This window comes from Pelmatolapia mariae, linkage group LG4 (assembly GCF_036321145.2).
Source record: "Pelmatolapia mariae isolate MD_Pm_ZW linkage group LG4, Pm_UMD_F_2, whole genome shotgun sequence".
In the NCBI taxonomy this organism is placed as follows: Eukaryota; Metazoa; Chordata; class Actinopteri; order Cichliformes; family Cichlidae; genus Pelmatolapia; species Pelmatolapia mariae.
The window spans coordinates 18,440,977-18,463,485 of NC_086230.1; the positions used below are offsets into that span (position 1 = coordinate 18,440,977).

The following is a 22,509-nucleotide window of genomic DNA, read 5'->3' on the forward strand; positions in this document are numbered from 1 at the left end:
AAAGTGTGGATAAATAAAAAACTGTTAGCTAACCATGAAGGATAAATAACTTAAAGTGGTCACATTGACTTAGTGTTAAATGTTGTGGTTATTAAAAGTGGACAAATGGTTTAAATAGTAGTTATACACCATGAATTTTTAAGGTACTCCAGATGAAACTAGTTGAAAAAAAGTCCGTCTGTGGGAATAATACCAAAAGTGCTTTAACTGTCAAAACGAGCATGACTTATGTCATTTGTTTTGTCACTTGTTAGCAAATCTTGTACTTCTTGTAACTGACTTGCTGGCTCAGCAGCTTCCACCTTTACCAAAACTGTCCTTTGATAATATTTTTTTTTTAAAAAAGAAAAAAACAAGGTGTTTTTCAGAGCTTGTTTAAGAGCACCTTTGCTCACTGCGGAAACACGCCTTGCTGATGCTTTGCACTGTGCTGACGGTGACAAGTGGGTGAACGTGCAAGCTGTGCGACCCAGAAAAAAATAAGACTCTGAACTAGATATATTATCCGTCACAAGAATAAGTGCATACTCTGAACAGATGGGGCCCTATCCTGCATTTTGAGTTTTACTGTAAATTATAGTGTGGTTACATGTTTTTAGCAATATATTAGCACCTTTAATGACTACAGCGTGAGAAATGAGGAACTAGAGTGGTGTTATCCTAAAATAACAATCTGCCAGTCACACTAGACCGAGTAAGGCCAAACCAGCAAAACCCAGAAACAAATCTAGTAAGTTAAACTGCTGTGTTTTTCACCGCTCACAACTATCTTTAAAATGTAGGTTTTCCAGAGAAGTGGCACAAACAAGTCAAATGAGTCATCTCTGAAACCAAATAAATGTATGGGTGATGCACACTCATGATCAAGTGTTTCTGTTTTTTTCTTCACTTCAAAAGGTTGATGCAGCTCTGTTATGTCAGGTCTCGGAGGCTTTCTTTTTTTCTTTTCTTTTTTTGTCGTCAGTATCTATGCAGATTAAAATGAACTTGGAGAACCCTGAGCCTCAATCACCTGGGTTTAAGCTGCCACTAAAGGTTTGAATAAGAATAAATCTGCAATGTAGAAAAACATAACAGCTTACAGTAAACAAGAAGATAGCCAGGTCAGTTTTTAAGTGCTTTAATTTAAAGCAGTTCACTCTGTGTGTGCTGGTGTCTTGGCTCACATTAGGAGACATGACCCCTTTGTTTGCCTTCAGCGGCCACAAACCTCATCCGGCCTTCCGCAGTTAAGGGATAATGTTCCATAAGTGCTAATTCAGAAGCTCTGTGTACCAGATGGAGCAAACTCGATGGGCCTTCAGGAAGTAAGTGAACTCCACTGTTCAGTGGGATCTTAGACTCCTGCTTTGGCCTTTAACTTTGCTTTTAGTGCAGGACGTTGTGCTCTTTGAGTCGTGAGACTGAACATATAAAACCATTGATTAAGCAGCTTCTAAGAATACAGTTTGTAGCTGACTAACCTGTGAAATCTTAAACCGATCTGTTTGCCTTGATCTTCAATCCTTATGTAATATACACATGACATGGTGTGGTTACACACACACACACACACACACACACACACACACACACACACACACACACACACACACACACACACACACACACACACACACACCAGTCTACAACACTATGCTTAGACCATTCTTTTGTCTGTGATCTCAGCTAGGATGCAGTGTAAAGCGTAAATAATAACAAAATGTAAGATGTTAATAAAATGATATGAAACTTTGACGCTGACATTGTTTTTGAATTTTGGTGTGTTACATCATCTCTTCCTTTAACAACACCCTGTAAGCATTTCAGAGCTGAGGAGAACAGGTAGTTTTTTTATAATGCAGTGTTTTCCGTGACTGACAGGTCCGGATGATAACAATGCACATAGACTGCTGCTTTTATAACACTTGCAGAATGTGGTTTTGAAACCACAGCATCTTCTTCTTCCTCTTCTATTTTTTGCTGTCTCTATCTTAAATTGTTTTCTTTTATTCAAAATTTAAATAAATATATCACAAATTAATTAATAGAAAGTTGTATCACATGTGAATTTAATACAATTTCTAAATATTAAAAAAAGCATTAAAAATGCATTGTGCTTTATTACTTTCCACCATAATAACCCAAACCAACTGAGTAAACACTGATGTGTTACGGTTAAATCACAAGCTTCACATTATATTGCACTCACTGTGTGCTAATTACTAATAAAACATCTCCACCACAGTATCCACCGACACAAAGACGAGTAAAATGTCACGGTGACAAGCTTTTTGGCTTTCCTGCCGAGCAGAATCAAGTCGAGCATCTGCAGCAGACACTTTGCCCCAGCTTTCCTGGTTATACGATTGAACGCGCACATGCTGCATCAGCACAATCAGGATAGTGTAAAACCCACACTGCCGGATATGTAGCTGCTTATTAATGAGTAAATTGTTTTTCTTATCCAGAATCAGAGGAAAAATAATAATAATCAGTATAAAATTATGATTCTACACCTTTATTTTTTTTTAAAAAAAAGATCATATTTATGTTGACATTTACAAAACTGTTTTGGGCCTCTTCTGATGTTAGGCCAAAGCCACATCCTGCGACTGACGTTGAGTCCAGGTGAGTGTTATCGAGGCTGGATCTGTGGGTTCACAGCTGATGCACAAATGAGAGAGCATTAACTTGAAAACATGGAAAACACCGATCAGAGTGCTATTTTCAGCCACACAGTGCAAATCCAAACCTTTCACCCTTCAACACCTGCCTACACATCTTTAAAAAAAACACCGAGTGAATGTCACCGGTTTCCACTATTACCCTAATTACAGAAAACAACTTCTGACAAAATGCTGAAGGAAAAAAACAAAAAGCACGAGAAGTGAGTAACGAGTTACGTGTCTACAGCTCTTTTATTCCTCAGCGTCTGATCAACAGCTCAGACTCTGAAACCTGAAAGGGAAGTGTGAAGGAGGTTATGTTAAAGCAGACGGTCTGCAGATGGAGCTTCAAGTCGCATCTGTTTTTGTTTTTTTGTAAACACCCACTGGCAGTGTGACACTGCAGCAGATTATTATCTTTTACTGATGTTTTCAGTATTTTAGGACTTCAGGTTTAGAACATCAGTACACATGCTGTTTCCTGTTACAGGTTATGACAGGTACAAAAACTGCCGCAGTTGCTCAATAACAAATTTTTTGTACTTGTGCAAATCTGCCTGAATTCATCCACACTGGTGAACAAGACGGAAGATTGTATTTTTTATTTTATTTTTTTTTTGTAAAGGCCATATGAAACTGTGGTGGAGGGTGCTCTCAGGTCCTTGGCTCTAACTTGTTTTTCTTCGAGCAGTCTCAGTTTCCGTCTCAGGCTCACCTCAAAAAGCATGTTTTCCACACCTCGCTGGACTTCTTGAAAGTGGTCTGCCTGTAAACACACACACGCACACACGCACACAACAGCTTGCACAAGCATACATTGACATTTAACCCACAATCACTTAAACCCATATTCACACTTGCAGGCTTTGGTTGCTCTTCCGTGCTTCAGAGGCAGACTCGTTTTGTGACCACAGTCATGCTACACAACTACATCCAACTTATAGCACTTGCACAATAGTGCCAGATGAGATGCTTTTTTTTGTTTTTCTTAGGTTATTGTTGACTCATATGGCACATCTCAGCCCTGTGCTTAAGTAAAACTTGTCTTGACTTATTTTGTTTAAAGTGCCACTTGAGTTTGAAAATCCACTGTTTGCTTAAGAGAACACATGCACTGGCTTGACTCAATGCTGGCAATAAATTATCGTGCTGAATTTTACAAATGGCTGTTTGTCTTCATTTGGTTTGAGGTTAACTTTAATTTTCTAGGATTTAATACTCTGAATACTCTGATTTATCCTCGTATAATAAATGAATAGTGGGAGAGGCATTAAAATAAGAAAAAAGTAGGAAAAAAACACGTTTGATTTGATTTGGGATGTCAGTGACTGAAGATGGGTTTAAATTCAAGCCATGGGACAGTTGTAAAATAGTTATGAAATTATTCAAACCTGTATGGCAAGTTGAGCGCTGTGAAGGCAATTTTAGAGATTTTAAAGATTTACCTAGGGATGATGTAGTTAACATCTAGTACTTTCTTCAGGTACCCACATTATCCTGCAGTTCTTATACCACTTCATTGCACACTGCAAGTCTGAGCATAAACTGAGCTCCGTTTTGCATTAGACCGTGATACCTGCAGTGGTGTGAAAAAGTGTTTGGCCTCTTCCTGATTTCCTTTTTTTTTTTGGTATGTTTATCACACTTAAATATTTAAATTCATTAACACAAGTAAACACAAAATGCAGTTTCTAAAGGAAGGTGTTTATTTTTTTAAGGGGGAAAAAATCCAAACTTACATGGCTTGGAAAGATGAGTTCAATTTCTCTAGCCACACCCAGGCCTGATTACTGCCACACCTGTTCTCAATCAAGAAATCACTTAACTAGGACCTGCCTTACAAAGTAGAGAAGAACAAAAGATCCTCAAAAGCCAGATGTCACGCCGCAATCCAAGGAAATTCAGGAACAAATGAGAAACAAAGTAACTGAGATCTCTCAGTGCGGAAAAGGTTATAAAGCCATTTCTAAAGCTGTGGGACTCCAGTGAACCACAGTGAGAGCCATTATCCACAAATGGCAAAAACATGGAACAGTGAAGAAGCTTCCCCGGCCGACCAAAATTACCCCAAGAGTGCAGCAACGACTCATCCAAGATATCTCAACAGATCCCAGACCAACATTCAAAGAACTGCAGGCCTCACTTGCCTCAGTTTAGGTCAGTGTTCATGAATCCACGAAAAGAAAGACACTGGGGGAAAAAACGGCCTGCATGACAGATTTCCAAGACTAAACCACTGCTGAGCAAAAGGAACATAAAGGTTCATCTCAGTTTTGTCAGAAAACTTTTTTATAATTTCCTGAACTTTTGGAGAAATACTCTGACGACACAAAAGTTTTTGGAAGGTGTGTTTCCCCTTACATCTGGCGTAAAAGTAAAACAGCATTTTCAAAAAGGAACATCATACCGACGGTAAAATACGGTGGTGGTAGTGTAATGAGCTGGGGCTGTTTTTCTGCCTCAGGACCTGGAAAACCATGAATTCTGCCATCTACCAAAACATCCTGGAGGAGAATGTCCAGCATCTGTTGATGACCTCGAATTAAAGTGCACTTAGCTTCTGCAGCAGGACAATGATCCAAAACACACGAAAAAGTCCATCTCTGGATGGCTTACGAAACTAAATGAAGACTTTGGAGTGGCTTAGTGAAAGTCCTGACCTGAATCCGACTGAGATGCTGTGGCAACACCACCCTCCACTGTGGCTGAATTACAACAATTCTGCAAAGATGAGTGTGGCAAAATTCCTCCACAGAGCTGTAAAAGGCTCATTGCCAGTTATCGCAAATGCTTGATTAAAGTTGTTGCTGTTAAGGCTGGAACAAGCAGTTATTAGGTTAGGAGAGGGCAATGACTTATTCACACTGGGCCATGTGGGTTTGGGTCCCCCCCCTTCATAATAAACACCTTCATTTAGAAACTGCGTTGTGTTTACTCGCATTATCTTTTTCTAATATGTAAATGTGTTTGATGATCTGAAAAGTATGACAAATACCCCCCAAAAAAAGTAAATCAAGAAGGGGGCAAACACTTCTTCACACCACTGCACAGTAAGATACTGTAATATGTGTAAACAGTAAATTACTGTAAATGCCAAAGGAGTGTGGGAAAGTACCTGCTCACTGCTGTAATTCCATTCACCATGGTAACCTGGCTGAGAAAAAATGGCCAATGAGAGAGAAGATTTCTTTTAAAATACTAAAAGGTTGGTATAAAGTATTGTTGTTATTCATCTACATATATCTGAGACATTTTTAAGTGCCCTGTCCTCTGACTTGTTTTGTTGCCCTCTGCCTTACAGTCCGTGACTGTAAAGTAAGCAGGTAGAAAAAAAGTTTTCATGTGGTATTTTGATTAGATTTTTTTCCTCTCAGGGTTGTGGTCGAGTGGGTTTCACAACATCTGATTTTTTTTTTAATTACTGTAAATGAAAAATACAGTATGTTACTGAAAATACTTTTTACAGTAAGTTACTGACATCCAGCTGCCTGTAAGTTAGGAAATTACTTTAACATTTATAGCAACCCTTGGTAATTTTTTTAGTTATTTAATTTTTTTTAATTTTTAAATTAACAACCATTTACAAAAATGACGTTGGTCACAGTTGTATTATAAATCTTTTACAGTGGAAATGAACACAAGCTTTAAGAGCTAAAGTGTTACTTCTTTGGGATATGATGGAAACATTTTCAAATTATAACAGTTTTTATGCCTTTAAAGTAATAGTCCTAGCATTACTTTAGTTTGATTAGTTTGAGTAACGAACACGGTCTTGTTGTTAAAATCACGCTAATGTATGTAGACATGTAGACATTGCACACCAACATATCTGGTGCTGGATTAACACGTTGTAACATTGTTGTATTATGCTGTGAGTTTGTACTGCTGTAATAATCTCAGTGCCACGTCTTACTAAAAATAAATAAAAACTAACTAGATTCATATGGACGGCAGATAGTTTATTAAGATGAAAATACATAGTATTTTACAAGACATTCGTGTCTTTATTTGCATTAACTGTTTTCTGGTTTATTTCCCTCTTCAGATGCTGGAAAAATCAACACATGTACACAAACACATATAAATTCAATTCATTCAGTCCACCCCACCCCAAGTGAATGTCCCACCCACCCTGCCTCACGCTGCAGCGACTGTACACCCCGAAGACATCACATATTGCATTAAATTATATATTTTTTAAAAAAAGTTTAGTAAAAAAAAAGCAAAGTTTTTGAAAAACTGACAACAAAGATTAACATATTTACAGTTACAAAAAAAAACCCTCTCCGTCTGGGTACATCCCAAAATACCACTGACAAGCCTCATTGTTGACAATCCTCTTATAAAGATTACAAATAATCTACAGAGCAAGTGTTCTTGTGTTGCACCATTTTACCTCACTGTTGCTCTTTAACAGACACCCACACAGGGCATGAAGCGTGAGAACAGACCGAGCTTACACCACAGTGGTGCCGAGAGTTCACGGAGTTTGGCGTCGGCTCTGTAAACTCTTCAGCGCCTGATTGTGCCGCGCATATCCTCATAAACGTCGTTGACCGGGACTTGTCTTTTTTTCACTGTGCTGCGCAAGGGCTTGGTCTGGGAGGAAAAAGACAATGCCGACTGTTATCTGCAGGTCACATTAAGCCATTTGATTATTATTCGCTGAATTTTGTGAAGCTTGTTGTTGCTGAGATTTCAGTCGCTCTTCATCTTTGTAACAATACAATTTCTAAAGAGGCATTTTATGATTATACGACTTATGATGTTTTAACATTTACAGGTCACACACACACAGATGCTGTCACATCAAAGCACATACCTTGAGGATGATCCATATGAGGAAGACCGTGAGGACGACAATGAGCACAGCAGCACAGATGACCACAGAGACCAGGACCAGGTCACCCTGGGACTGCTCAGGGCACACAGACCGTTGACCTGCTGCTGATCCGCTTTCTAGAAATTATATTCATATGTTATTAAATTGTTTTCACTGTAAAGTTGTAAATATTTCTGTTTCATTAGGATTTTCCGTCCATCTGTATTATTTCCATTCTGACATCACAAATTTAAAAAAAATTCAGAGAAATCAAATTTAGAGCCACACAAAAGCAGAAAAACTCAATTTCTGTAACACCGGTCTGTTTAAAAATGAAATGAAACACTTTCTGCCTCTAATATAAATAACAATAAATATAAACAGTCTGATATTGATTAATGGATCACATGAGTGATTAGTTCTACATCTTCATCTACAATACTTTGGTGAATTTTGTTGTAAAGCACATGTTGAACATGTTTTTTGGATAAAGGAAATGTCCAGTGGAATACTTTCAGCTCAGTAAGTTTTGCAGAAGCATAAATAAACTTTTCAGACTCACCTGTCACCACCAGCAGCACAGACCCACTGCCTCTTGAGGTTTTGAGCTCATATTTCTGGTCGGTCGATTTGTACACACACCAGTACGGTCCTGTATCATTCAGGGTCAAGTTTTTGATCAGAATATCCACATTGGGTAATTTCCCATGAAACTGAAGTCTGTCAGTAAATCTTTGGTTAATAGTATCTTTATTTGAATCTGTGAAATAAATGTCCTCCTCCTCATTGAGGCCTTTCTTCAAATACAGCATATCCTGATTGGAAGCACTTCTGCACTGGATGGTGACTTGCTTTCCAACATTTCTCCGTTCCACTCCATGACCATCTGCATAAAAAAGACAATACTTACAATCATATCTCACAATACAGTTTGATCAGCATGAATGAACTCTTCCTCCTTACATCATTTACTGTAACACACCTGCCTCAGCCTTACCTGCAGCAGTCTTAGCTGTGCCATAGAGACAAAGGATGAGAATGAAGAGGCAGACAGCAGACATGCTGACAGCGAGTGTCACTCCAGGTTGAGTTGAAGTCTAACTATTCAACAGGAAATGTGTGCATGTTTTTACCCACAGCGCCTGACACAGTTCTTGAAAGCAACACGTGACGTAGTGGTATTAGTGAGTGGCAATGAAAATATAAGCACCGTGCATTCATTATCACTGGCAGAGCATTAAAGCCACCTTTAATCTGAGGTCAAACCAATTTAGCATTTTAAACTTCTCTGGTTTTCAGGCAAGGTATTGTCATTGCCTCATATGTTTTAGGAGCTTGCAGTTGCTCAAAGGGGGGAAAGATGCAACAGGACAAAGACACCTGACAACCAAATAGATTAAATATGCTTTTCTGTAAAAATTAAGAACTTTTATTTAATGATTAAATTCCTCAGCTCCTCAGGTCACTATAAATGTGTGTGATCTGAATAAAAATTAGACTGTTCTTCATCAAACCTTTGTTAAGTATTGTCTCTGAGTGATATAGACTATGTATGTTAATGCAGTGTGCACAAATCATGTCAAAGTAGGCCAGGAGATTGTCAACAGAGGCTGGAGCATACTGGAGGGCCATTTTTAGAACACTTACATCGCCCCCTAGCAGCAGAGAAACAGATATTTGGTGTTAACCACAGACTACTGCAGACCGATGTTTATCTTACGAAGTTTTCACAGCCCTCTGAACACTTAGCAGAAACTAAGCTCACTGCATAATTCAGCAGCTCATCAAGCCACCTTTTAAAACACCAACTTGAATTAATTGTTTCCTGTATGACTTTATCGGTATTGCACATTGTTGTGGAGGGATTTTGGCCCACTGTATTTTGCAGTGTAATTTCAGTTCACTGAGGTTTGTAAACATTTGTTTATGTACGGAAGTCTGAATTTCCCACTAAGCATTTTGATAAGCTTGAGGTCTGAACTTTTACTGGCTCATTCCAGTAGCACTGTTTTCTTTTTAAGTCATTCTGTTATACATTCATCCTACTGCATGATATAAATGCAGACGAGCTTTAACAGTCAGACACATGGCCTCACATTTGACTCTAGAATACTTTAGTATACAGAAGAGTTCATGGTTGACTCAGAACAACCAAACCCAAGTCATCAACAACATGCTTTGTTAAAGATGCGACTTTGCAAACCTGAGCCATGCTGTCACGTTCATTTTACATAGAAGAGACCCTGGCAACCATTTAACACAGGTCATGCTACTTTTTCTAATTGTGCCACCGTCAACAGTTGGCATTTAACATGCTAACTGAAGCCCAGTTAGTGCTTGCTTTCTTTGCAGTTTCTCTGAGCATTGCACAGTCCGACCTTGGGGTGAATTCATTGGGAAATCCACTCCAGGAAAAACAATAAATGTGTGCCTCAGATTTCCCTAGTGCTTGCCTGGTGGAATCTCAGAATAGACATCAAGTGAAAGCATCCTCTTTCATCAGTCTGTCATAAAACTCCCTGCATGATTGCATTCAGTCTTTACATTACTACCATCTTGTGGCTGCAGTTGGCTATAGTCACAGGAAGCAGGCTTGTCTTTGACCCTACTGAGATCCACAGGGTGTCCCGTCAACAAAGGCTTAAGCTTTTCAGGCTGAGATTCCAGCAGGTTTTTTTCTGCTTGCTTTGCACGTGCACATTGTGGATCAACCTCTGGTCCTTGATGGGAGACAAGTAGCTGCTGGCTCTGACTTCACAGCTATAGACTAAAGGGGAGTGTCACAGTGACTCAAAAGCTCAACAAGACTTTAATTAAGACTTCTGTATTCACAACAAGTAAGAATTTGAGGCTAATATTACATAATAATATTATCAAAATATTACCAAATCTGATATCCAAACAGTAGTTTTCACGTCTTTTTCTTTTTGTCTATTTAAGGATGATTACCACAGGGTGGTATGACAGGTAAGATTGACTGTTCTCACGGGTTGCTGGCACATGTTCGCTGAGGTTACTTGCATGAGTGTATTCCCAGATGTATTTACTGGGAATGCTTTTCTTCTGCTACTCAGGCTCCAGGTACAGACAAAGTCTCTCCAAATCCACATGTGATTATGTCTTCGTGAGTGCAAAAGCAAGAACAAGTGATTAAAATGAGTCTGAAAGCTGAACTTTTACGAGCCATGGAGACAACCCTGTTAAAACCTCTGCAAAAGCTTCCATCCAGATAGAATTCCACAAATGTTTCTTTTGTTTAATAAGCAGGGAGATTTAAGAACTGTACACATTCATATCCACGGATGAATTTATGGGTATCATAAAGAATGCGTTAATGGTAAAAACGTCACTGCAAATATTTTTGTCCCTCAAGTCTGCTTTGGTCAGGTTTCCCCTGCGTCTTTGTTTGAATTCCTGATAAACATAAAACAAATAAATGATTTTAAACAAAAATAATAAGAATTTCATGTTTAATTAGAAAAGCAAGCAACTTTAAAAGACAGGGTGCCTGACTCTAAAAGAAAAAAGAAATACATCTAAACAATGAAACAGATTCGTGAACAACACAGGGTCAGATACATAATTAAATCAAATGTCCATCTGAACAGGAATGTCTTTGGCTGTTTTGTGTTTTTTAAAAGTTACCTCTAAATCATAAAAACCAAGGTAAGTTTTTCTTTTCTTTTCTTTTCTTTTCTTTTCTTTTCTTTTCTTTTCTTTTCTTTTCTTTTCTTTTTTGAGCCACTACTCCAAAAGGCCCAATCTCGATCTGTCCTAAAATGAGTCCTTGTGTTTCCTTACTGAACCTATGCTTAAACTTTATGTCTTCAGTATGTATCTACAATGTAGAAAGTAGTAAAATAAAGAAAATACATTGAATGAGAAAGTGTATCTAAAGTTGGTTTGGTTTCTGGATTATTTAAGATCTCAGACGTTTTCAGCGGGCTGCTAACCAGCGCATCATGACACTAGTGGTGCACACAGGGACTGGCACAAGCAAGTGGTTTCTTGAGTAATATGATTTCAACATGTGGCAAACCCCTGACTTTCTCTGTCTATGTGGGGTTTGGATCACATAATTATTGTCACTGATTTTCGTTTCTACTAGACATGGACCAGCGAACTGGGCTTGCAAGCTGGATCCTACCATAGATAACAACACCAACATTTTCTCTCCAGGCTGGACACTTCTGTTACAGTTTTTTTTGTTTTTCATCATAATGAGCCTTGATCTTAGTCTGTGCATGCGTCATATTTTCCTGTGCTAACTGACATGCAAAGTGGAGTCTCTCGCGAAGACTGGTAAACTAATCTAGAACATTATGTTGAGTGTCAGAAGTTTCTGACAACCATTCCTCCTTAAGGAACCAAAGGGGCATCAGACCACATAACCAAACACTAGATCTGAGGGACTGAACCATAAGGATTCTTGAGTGGCTTCCCTAATGTCACACATCAATAATGGCACACCCTCATCCCACTGTCTGCCATACTCCAGGCAGAACTTGCGCAGCATAGTTTTCAGGGTTTGGTGAAATCTTTCCAGGACACCCTGACTCCCCGGGTGGTACGGACTGGATTTTTCATGTTTAACCTGTAGCTCAAAATTGCGCAAACACTTTTGACTTAAAGTTATTCCTTGGTCAGATTTTTGGGAGCCCAAAGGTAGAAAACAACTTAATCAGGTCATTTATAACAGTTTTGGCTTGTAGTGTACATAATGGGACAGCTTTTGGGAATCTTTTCACTGAGTGATAAATGTTTCAGCAAAATCAACAACATCATCAAATTTACACGATCGCTCAAGAGTAACCACACAAACAGGGAATACACTTGACACAGGGAAAACTCTCCCACCAGCCGAGTCATTTCCCAGAATAAATGAGGCCCCTTTAATCAGAAACTGGGAGGTTACAATGACCTTCACTCTATTGCTAAAGGTGATTGCTAATGCACCCAGTGTAGCGGCACATCTCATACCAATACGTCTGAGTTACAAGCAGTTTTATCCAACAATGGCAGGACAGTGTGCAACATAAATGACTGATGCGCACCTGTCAGACCTGTTGAATAGAGAAATCACCTAAACAAAAGCTGTCTGACAAAGTGAGATAGGCTCAAAGATTGAAAAAAATCAACACATCATGCCACAATCTAAAGAAACAAATGAGACACAAAGAGACTGATGTCTATCAGTCTGGAATGGGTTCCAAAGCCATTTCTAAGGTTCTGGACTCCAGTGAACTACGGTGAGAGCCATTATGCACAAATGGGAAAGACCTGGAACAGCAGTGCATCGTATCAGGAGTGGTCAACCTACTAAAATTATTCCTTACTGGGCTCAGTTAGGTCAGAGTTCACAATTCAACAATAAGAAAGAGACTGGGCAAAAATGGCATCTATGGAAGGATTCCAAAGAGAGAACCACCGCTGAGCAAAAAGATCAAAGGTTCGTCTCATATTTGCCAAAAAAAAACATCTTGTTGATCCCCAAGACTTTTGGATATTCTGTGGACTGACGAGACAAAAACTCGGCTATTTGAAAGTTTTGCATCTTGTTACATCTGGTGTCAAATTAACAGCATTTCATAAAAAGAACATCTTGCCAACATTCAAACATGGTGGTGGTAGTGTGATGGTCTGGGGCTGCTTTGCTGCTTCAGGATTTTAGTAAATTGCTGTAATTGATGAAACCATAAATTCTGCTGCCTGCCAGAAAATCCTGAAAGAATATTTCTGGCCATCAGTTTTAAAAAGAACAAAACAAAAAGGTTTTGGAATGGCTTAATCAAAATCTGGACTTAAATTAGATTAAGAAGTTTTGGCATGATCAGCCAGGACATTCATAAAAAAAACCATTTCAACGTGGCTGAATTAAAACAATTCCTGCACAGTACAATTACTGTCACATATTTCAGGTTGGTTTGGATGGCTTTTTTCCTTTAATTAAATAGCTCATCATTGAAAAATTGTATTAAGTGTTTGTCTTTGTCTATTACTAAAATTTATTTGAGGATCTTAAATAACATCAGTGTGAGAAATATGCATAAACCCAAGAAACCAAGAAGTGGGCATACATTTTTCACAGTATTGCAGACCACAAAAAAAAACCCCAAAAAACCCCAGAGGTGCTCATTCTTTTTAACACTGGTCTGTTTAATGCTTGTAGACTTGCTGAAATGAAACTAATTAGATGAAACACAGTGACTTCCTTGACAATACTTATATTTTCTTATAAGCCCCTGCGTTGGAATCCTACTTGGTTTTTGGACAAAGAAAATGTCTGGGGGAATATGTTCAGCTCAAAAGGTCTCTCTAGAAGAATAAATGAACGAATGAGGCTCCCCTGTCACCATGAGGAGCACAGACCCCGAGCTTCTTGTGGTTTTAACTGCATAGTTCCTGTCAGTTATTTTGTACACACACCTGCACGGTCCTGTATCTTTGAGGGTCAGGTTTTTGATGGGGAATTTCCCATGAAACTGAAGTCTCTCAGTAAATTTTTGGTTAATTGCAGATTTTTGTGTGAATCAGTGAAAAAAATGTCCTCCTCCTCATTGAAGCCTCTCTGTGAAGGTCTGCTCTGGCAGACCATGTGGAGAGATGAGGAGGGCCCAAATGCAGACACTTAGAACAAACTATAATTTAACAAGACGCGAGCCCTTTATTTGTGTCTGGGGAAAAGGAACAAAACAAAAGGCAGATGCAAAAATGCAAATACATTGTAATTTTTTGTCAAGTAGTCACACTGTTCTGATGGCAAAAGCAATAATGGAGGAGCTACTCATTACTGAGTTCAGATCATCATAATACAAACAGGAGAATGAATGAAGAGGCAGACAGCAGACATGCTGACAGTGAGTGGCACTCAAGTCTAACTCTTTGTGTGTTTTTACCCACACCGCCTGACACAGTTCTAAGAATAGTTTTACATAATAGTGTTTGTGGGTACGTTTACTGATGACTATGTAAAGTCCACAGAAAATCTAATTCCTCAAAGAAAAACTACTTTTGGTTTCACTGCTTTTTTCACGAAGCACATCACGTTGCAAAACCAGACACTGAACTTTTAGCTGTAGTCAAAATATACACAAGTGACAATAAATATCTTTAACTCTGACTTCCAGGTCAGACACTTCAAATTACAAATGTATGTGATGCACATGGACACAGATTATGTCTCATTAAACTTCTAAAATATTATCATTGGGTTATTCGGACTATGTTTATAAAGTCTACAAATCATGCTGGAAAGATGACAGTAGTTCAGTGTCTGAGTCTCCATTTGGGTCAGGCTTGATTTCTTGGTTTAAAAAAAGCAACCAGATTACATTTTATTCAATTAAATATTTATTTTCCATAAACCACAATTATTCAACTTACATAGTTTCCCCTCATTATTTCCCCCACTCACAGTTGCTCTGAGCTCAACAGAAGGACCCAGGCCACAATCTGAAAACCACTGATTTACAAAATTAATTATCCACAATCATTTTATATGTAAAAAAAAAACCATGAAATTCAAACAGTGAAAGTGACATGAATTTAAACATGTTCATGTCAGTTCAATAATTTAAAAAAGGTAAAACAAAACACAATATTTGAGCTTAACTGTGATGGAGTTATATCATCTATTTTCATACGAAGCATTTCTAAATATTCTGCAGCATCAGTGCCAGTTGTTCTTTTGTTGTACCGCTTTACGTTCTCATTCACTGTTACCCATCTTTCTCTGAGACACATACAAGAACCGAGGAGTGAAAATAGACTGAGTTACCACAAAGCTTGATCTTCAGCACTCTGGTGCAGAGTTTAAATGGTCTCATCTCGTCTTGTTCTTGCTTTGTTGTGCAAGCGGTTGTTCTGGAAGGAAAACGTATAGTGAGTTGTGGGGCTGTTGTACATTATTATACTCTGAATATTAATATAACTACTTTTATGATCTGTGCAAGCTCCCTTTGCTGAGCTTTCACTCTTTTTTGCTTTTTTGTCATTAGTCTATCTTCTTAAAAGATAATGTCTGACCAGTAAATTTTTATACATTTGCTGGCCAGACATGTTGCAAAATTGGACAATGCAAAAAAATAATAATAATTAAAAAAAATCGGTTTTAATATGAAATTCGTTTCTCTCCTGTTGCTGGTCCAGCTGTACAGTTATTTATTATAATACATTATTATTCTATTACAGTAATGTTTGGTTCTGCTTCTGTGGTTTTAAACATGCTTGTACCTTGATGACGATCCAGATGAGAGAGGCCATGAGGACGACAATGAGCACAGCAGCACAGATGACCACAGAGACCAGAACCAGGTCACCCTGGGGCTGTTCACTGCACAGAGACGGTGGATCTGCTGCTGATCTGCTTTCTAGAAATTATATTCATATATTACTAAAAACATTTTAAATGGTAAATGGCCTGTATTTGGGATCCCTAAGGACCCCAAAAGCGCTTTACACATCCAGTCATTCACCCATTCACGCACACATTCACACACTGGTGATGGCAAGCTACATTGTAGCCACAGCCACCCTGGGGCGCACTGACAGAGGCGAGGCTGCCGGACACTGGCGCCACCGGGCCCTCTGACCACCACCAGTAGGCAACGGGTGAAGTGTCTTGCCCAAGGACACAACGACCGTGACTGTCCAAGCCGGGGCTCGAAGCAGCAACCTTCCGATTACAAGGCGAACTCCCAACTCTTGAGCCACGATCGCCCATTTTTCTGTAAAGTTGTAAATATTTCTGTTTCATTAGGATTTCTTCGCTCCATCTGTATTCTTTCCATTCTGACATCAAAGATGAAGAAATCAAATTTAGAGCCACAGGGTAGAAGCATAAACCTTGCACCTCACAGAAGCATAAATAAACTGTTCAGACTCACCTGTCACCACCAGCAGCACAGACCCAATGCCTTTTGTGGTTCTGAGCTCATATTTCTGGTCGGTCGATTTGTACACACACCAGTACGGTCCTGTATCATCCAGGGTCAGGTTTTTGATCAGAATATCCACATTGGGTAATTTCCCATGAAACTGAAGTCTGTCAGTAAATTTTGGGTTAATAGTATCTTTACTTGAATCTGTGAAATAAATGTCCTCCTCCTCATTGAGGCCTTTCTTCAAATACAGCATATCCTGATTGGAAGCACTTCTGCACTGGATGGTGATTTGCTTTCCAACATTTCTCCGTTCCACTCCATGGTCATCTGCATAAAAAAAGACAATACTTACAATCATATCTCACAATACAGTTTGATCAGCATGAATGAACTCTTCCTCCTTACATCATTTACTGTAACACACCTGTCTCAGTCTTACCTGCAGCAGTCTTAGCTGCGCCATAGAGACAAAGGATGAGAATGAAGAGGCAGACAGCAGACATGCTGACAGTGAGTGTCACTGAAGACTCAGTCGAAGTCTAACTATTCAGCAGGAAATGTGTGCATGTTTTTACCCACAGCGCCTGACATCATTTCTAAAAATACTTTTCACACACAGTAATGTTTGCGGGTAGATATGTTACATATGTTGTGAGTGGCAGGGCATTAAAATAAGACTGAAGAGCCGATCGGTTACATTAGAAGTGAAAGTGGATGTTAGGCTGTCTGTGCTTTTCTTTTGTGCTTTTTACTTGTTAATTTTTTAGAGATTTGGGGCATCTTTTAGAGTTTGGAGTAGAGCAAAAGGCCAAAAAAGGAGAAACAGTGTCATGCAGTGATAGAAGCACAGAACAGGTTTAATGCCATTCTTTCAGTTTTCACATAAGGAAAGCAGTTCACTGCCTCAACACAGCTCTACCCAAAGAAAGGCATTAGGCAATTCTTGAGTAAAAGTCAGTCTTACCTGCTCTGCTTGGGGCTCCAAAAGAGACACAGAGGAGGGTTATCAGCTGTAACCAAACGGCAGACATGTTGACACTGATAGTTATGTTCCACACAAAATCTAATTCCTTAAAGAAAAACTGCTTTAGGTTTCACTGCACATGACATTGAGAAACCAGACACTAACTGGTTTTGCAAGTAAGCACCCCCACCCCTGAAAAAAAAAAAAAAACAGACCAACTGATGTTTTTTTTTTCAATGTCTTAAATTGTCTTATATTCAGTTTCTCATATGTGACATACATGAACACAGACCATGTTTCATTAAAGCTCTGTAAAATATAATCTTTGTGTTATTTATGTGTGTTTTTTTTTTTTTTCTATAAGTCATGATGGAAGGAGTTTAGTGCGCACAGAGTAGCTTGTGCATCGCCCTCTAGTGGCACAAAAAACTAACTTTGTTAACTTTGGCACAAGCAGTAATGTTGAATTAAAAGTACTGCTTTCAAAATCTGAAAGTATTGTGCTAGCAAAGACTTGTTGATTCATCTGCTGTTCACTGAAGCCTCAAATGGTCTCAGCGGAGGGGTCGTTGTTAAGAAGTCATTTTTAAGAAAGTGAAACAGGGAGAAAAGGGTGACGTATGCCAAATTGCACAACTACTGGACTGAAAATCTGTTTGAACAGGACTTATGGATTAATGATTCCAAATTTGAGTGTACTGATGAGGTCAGGAGAGAGGTGCAACAGTGAGTGTTTTACAGTTATCTCTGTAAAACACTGTCGAGGTTCTGTCTGGGCTGCATTTCAGCCAATGATGTTAGGGATCTTGTCAAAATTGATGGAATCATGAACACATCAGATTTTGATCCACCATGCAGTACCATCTGGAAAGCATCTGATTGGTAATGGCAATGATTCCAGACACAGCCAATGCAGTAAAAGCATAGCTGAAAAGGACAAAATACACCTATCAGTAATGGAATGGCCTCCACAGAACCCAAACCTCTACATTACTGAAGCAGTGTGGGATCATCTTCACAGAGAACAGACAACAAAAGGCAGCCAACATCTAAAGAAGAGATTTGAATCTCCTTCACATAGCCTGAAGAGCTATTCCTGAAGACAACTTACAGAAATGACAAGAAAATTTTCCTGAGAGTTCACGCTGTGTTAAAGAATAATGGTCGTCATACCAAATGCTGATTTTCCAACTTGTTAGAATTGTACAGTCCTGCCTGTTTGCCTTATTCATTCTATTTCAGTGTATGTTTGCACAGGTTTCCCATTGTCCAAGCAAAAAATTTCTAATAGCATTTTAGGTGAAATATTGATTGATAAGAGCCTTTATTCTGGATTTATTAGCACCATATGTATGTTTTACAAATCATTCACTTAAAAAAAAAACCAGACAAACATTACTCAGTCATAATTTGAAGACATGCTTGTATTAAGTTTAATATTTTTGAAGTTGGTTAAATCTTTGTAGTCGCACACAACAACAAAAATGATTTAAAAACAATGTTTTGAACATACTGACTGTCTGAAGTAACCGTGTCACGCTCACACTGTCAAACCTTTTTAAAAGGAACAGCAGATTATGTTCACTTTAATTCCAAAATCGACACATTAATTTTTTAAAAAGTGCCTTAAAGCTGATATTTTTAACAAGCAACAAACAAAATCCTGCCGTTAAAATCCTCACAGGGGCCTCAGTGCAAACCACAACCAGAATGGAAAAAAATTTGACGTGCGTATGGGAGCTCGCCCATTGACCGTTAAATCACAGGGACTGGAGTATGAAGCAGCAAAGAACATCAAAAGAAAATCTAACATGTACATATTAAAACAGAAATATCCAGCCATGTTTTTCAAGGACAGATGGAGAATCATCATCAAGTCCTGCTGCCAAGCCTGTCAGCCGTCACAGGCAGAGTGCAAGATATAAAAAGATGACCAAAGTAGGTTGAAGAAATGACCTCAAAAAGCACCGACCTGAGAGAACCGTAGGCTCAACCAGTCAATCAATAACTACAGAAAACAGCCCCTCCCCTTTTTGCTCTGTCTGTTTCTCCTCAGGGACGGGATAAAAAGAAAAGGTCCCTGTCCACCCCATCACTCTTTTCTCCATCAGTTCCCTTCCTCCAGTCTCATTCAGTTAAGCAGGTTCAATGTGATTGGAAGCAGATGCTGCGAGCAGGGCTTTTATGTGGCCTTTGTGCCTGCGGAAACAGCCCTGCCCCATTTGCCTACCAGTGCTTCCTGTTTGTGCTCCTGGTGAGTGGGAGGTTTTTTGAATTTGCAAGATAATCAGGATGATTTATCTCTGTTCACAGCGACTGCACAAAGGCAGCTCAGCAGGTTTAATCGGCTCTTCCATGTATAGTTTTGTGATAATCGCACAATCTTCCTTTAAGCAGCCTAGAAAGGTTGCTGAGTCAGGCCAGTATGACTGCACGGAGGTATTGATTGCCTGATTGTCACTCAGAGATGACTCACCTCATTTTCCCAATCTGCTTCCGTGCTCACGCATCCTTTCGGATCCTCCCGAGACACAGGGAGGCCTCATCTGGACTGCACATGCTTTAATGATCCTGTCAATACACTTAAGTTGCAAATGAGCAAAGATGCTTAAACATTCATCACAGGCATCAGTTAAATAAGTTGGCATATGGCTGTGGGGGAGGAAAACAGTAATCTCCCGTCTTTCTATAAAGATTAGTAGGATAATCGGGGGGGATAGAAAGGGGAGTCTGTTTCCAAAGCAGTTTTACTGATTAGCAGCTGACCAGGAGAAAAAAAGGGTGAACCACAACGCTGCAGTTTTTCTTTGCTATGACTCAAATAATGCAAACTCCAAATGAGTGCATTTCTAAAGGCTCTATGAAGTATGAGCACCTTTTGTTTGCAGAAGCAGGAATGTACAGGTAAGAAAATGCAGGAATCCTACAAGCAAAATCTGATAGAAGTATTAGTAAATATTATAATCTTAAAGCGCCTGAAGAAGTGTTCCATTATTACACGTGACCCTGTTGTTTTATTGTTAGTATTTATGCACTAACACACTGCATTGTCACAATCTAACCATCTACAGCATGACTCAGTTTTATAATCTGTTAAACGTCACTGTCTATGCTTCAAAAGTCATTAGAAATATGTGGTGGAAGAAATGTCTAAATGAGTGCACAGCACATTGAAAGTCAGTGCTTGAATTGTACCTTGTTACTTCCCACCGGTGGTCATATGTGCATCAGAAGTAAACTGTGGAAAACACCAAGGATCTGGGCTGATTCTGTGTGATAGACTGTAATAAAAAGCACAGGACTTTCCCTGTGGATGCAGCACTTAGAGAAAACAAGCCTTCATTGAGTGCACTCCGGCATCCTGGCATTTCTCCAGGGCAGGAAGTTCTTTTCCTGATCTTGAGTGACCCGTGCATGCCTTTCTTGGCAGATGAGGGCTGAAACATACCTCTGTGCCACAGAAGTCTACGAACAGCTCACGGTTTGACTCTGAAGGAGCCAGTGTTGTCAGAAATTGTCTAAATAATCTTGATAACTTGTATTCAGGTCATAGACCTGCGTAGACAAACGGAGCTCGAGCGATACACTAAAATGTTGTAGTTTGTTAATCAGGTGGGCCCAGCAAAAACACTACCCTCAAATACTCTGGTGTGGTCGCCATAAACTTTAAAATGACCCATTTTTGTTGTCTGTCTGAAGAGTGCTCTGAAAGCCAGAAACTTCAAGTCAGTGAGTAAAGATCAGATTAATCATGTCTGATCTGTACAGAAGGATCTGACTTCTAGACCCCCACGGATTCATAGTAAGAGGCTTAGAGTCATCGAGTCCACAACAGACCAACATTCAATCAAGACGGGCTGCTGTAATGTATCCTCCCGTATGTTTAATAGTGATCATTACAGGTAGTGATGTTTCTAGCACCTCATAGCTCAGAATCATAGGTTCTATGTATGTATGTGTGTGTATAAATTCCCCTCTTGCAATGAGTGCTCCGATTACCACTGGGATCACTGTTGCCTTCACCGTCCACATCTCCTTGAGCTCTTCTCTCAGCCCTTGGTACTTTTCGAGTTTCTAATCGTCCTTTTTCTCTGATGTTGCTATCACTTGGTATCACCACATATATCACTACAGCTGTCATCCTCTGCTTGTCTTCCACTTCTATGTCCAGGTGGTTAGCCATCACCACTTCGTCCATCTGGCTCTGTCATTCTTAACCACCCTAGGGTGCGTCTCCCATTTTGACCTCGGGACTTCCAGGCCATACTCAGTACAGATGTTTCTGTATACTATGCCGACCTTTGCCTGCTAGCATCTTGCACCCTGTTGTTATGTGCTGAATTGTCTCAGGGGCATCTTTACATAGCCTGCACCTGGGGTCTTGCCTGGTGTGATAAACCCCAGCCTCTATGGATCTTGTGCTCAGAGCTTGTTTCTGTGCTGTCTTTCAGTCCAGCTTTGTCCAGCCATTGGAACGATTTCTGGATGTCAGTCACTTTATGTATTTGACAGCACATACTGTGCATGGAGGTGTCCTTACATGATGGTCCTTCTCCTTGCTCCTCTTCTGTCTCAGGTTTCTGCTGCCTCATGTATTCACTAAGGACGTGGTCAGTTGTGGCCATCTTCCTCATGTCCTCATGGATGTTCGTTGTCTCGTCCTGGATGGTGGTTCTGACACTCACCAGTCCTCTGCCTCCTTCTTTCCACTTATCGTACAGTCACGGGCTGCTAGACTTTCATTAGTAGGCTGTGTTGCCTACAGCAGCCTGAACCATTGATCAAAGGCAGGATGTATCCATGCATTCAACCTCTTAATGCCGATTTCTGCCCCTACCATTCAAATGCAGCAGACTCATCAGACCAGGCAACATTTTAGTGATCTTGTCCAAATATTATTGATATCATGCGAATTGTAGCCTCAGTGGCACATAGAGTGGTCTTCTGCTGCTGTAGCCTGTCTGCTTCAAGGTTGAGAGATGCGTACTTTGGTTGTAATGAGTTGGGACCTTTTTGGAGTTATTTCTTCCTTCTGATCATCCTGAAACAGTCTGACATCTGGTACAAACAGTATTTTCACCCAGTGAACTGCTTTTAGATATTTTCATTAAAGCGCAGCTAAACAGGTTTTACTGTATTCCAGGAGCGGACTTTTAATCACTGAAAAAGCAACTGTACTTGCATAGTTGCTGT

General features: G+C 39.5%; 1 protein-coding gene across 2 annotated transcripts; it reads right to left on the reverse strand.

Annotated features, from left to right (window-relative positions):
- Positions 1–6,630: 6,630 nt before the first annotated feature.
- On the reverse strand, positions 6,631–8,555 carry LOC134625392 (T-cell antigen CD7-like). 2 transcript variants are annotated; one of them, XM_063470615.1, is made up of 4 exons: positions 8,468–8,555; positions 8,033–8,356; positions 7,471–7,607; positions 6,631–7,247 (listed from the first exon to the last, which is right to left on the reverse strand). In XM_063470615.1, exons 1-4 carry the CDS (start codon positions 8,529–8,531, stop codon positions 7,161–7,163), a joined length of 612 nt encoding a protein of 203 aa, XP_063326685.1. In that variant the 5' UTR covers positions 8,532–8,555; the 3' UTR covers positions 6,631–7,160. The 2 variants fall into 2 exon arrangements, with proteins under 2 accessions (XP_063326685.1, XP_063326684.1); XM_063470614.1 differs by having other exon boundaries at positions 8,453–8,554.
- Positions 8,556–22,509: the final 13,954 nt, after the last annotated feature.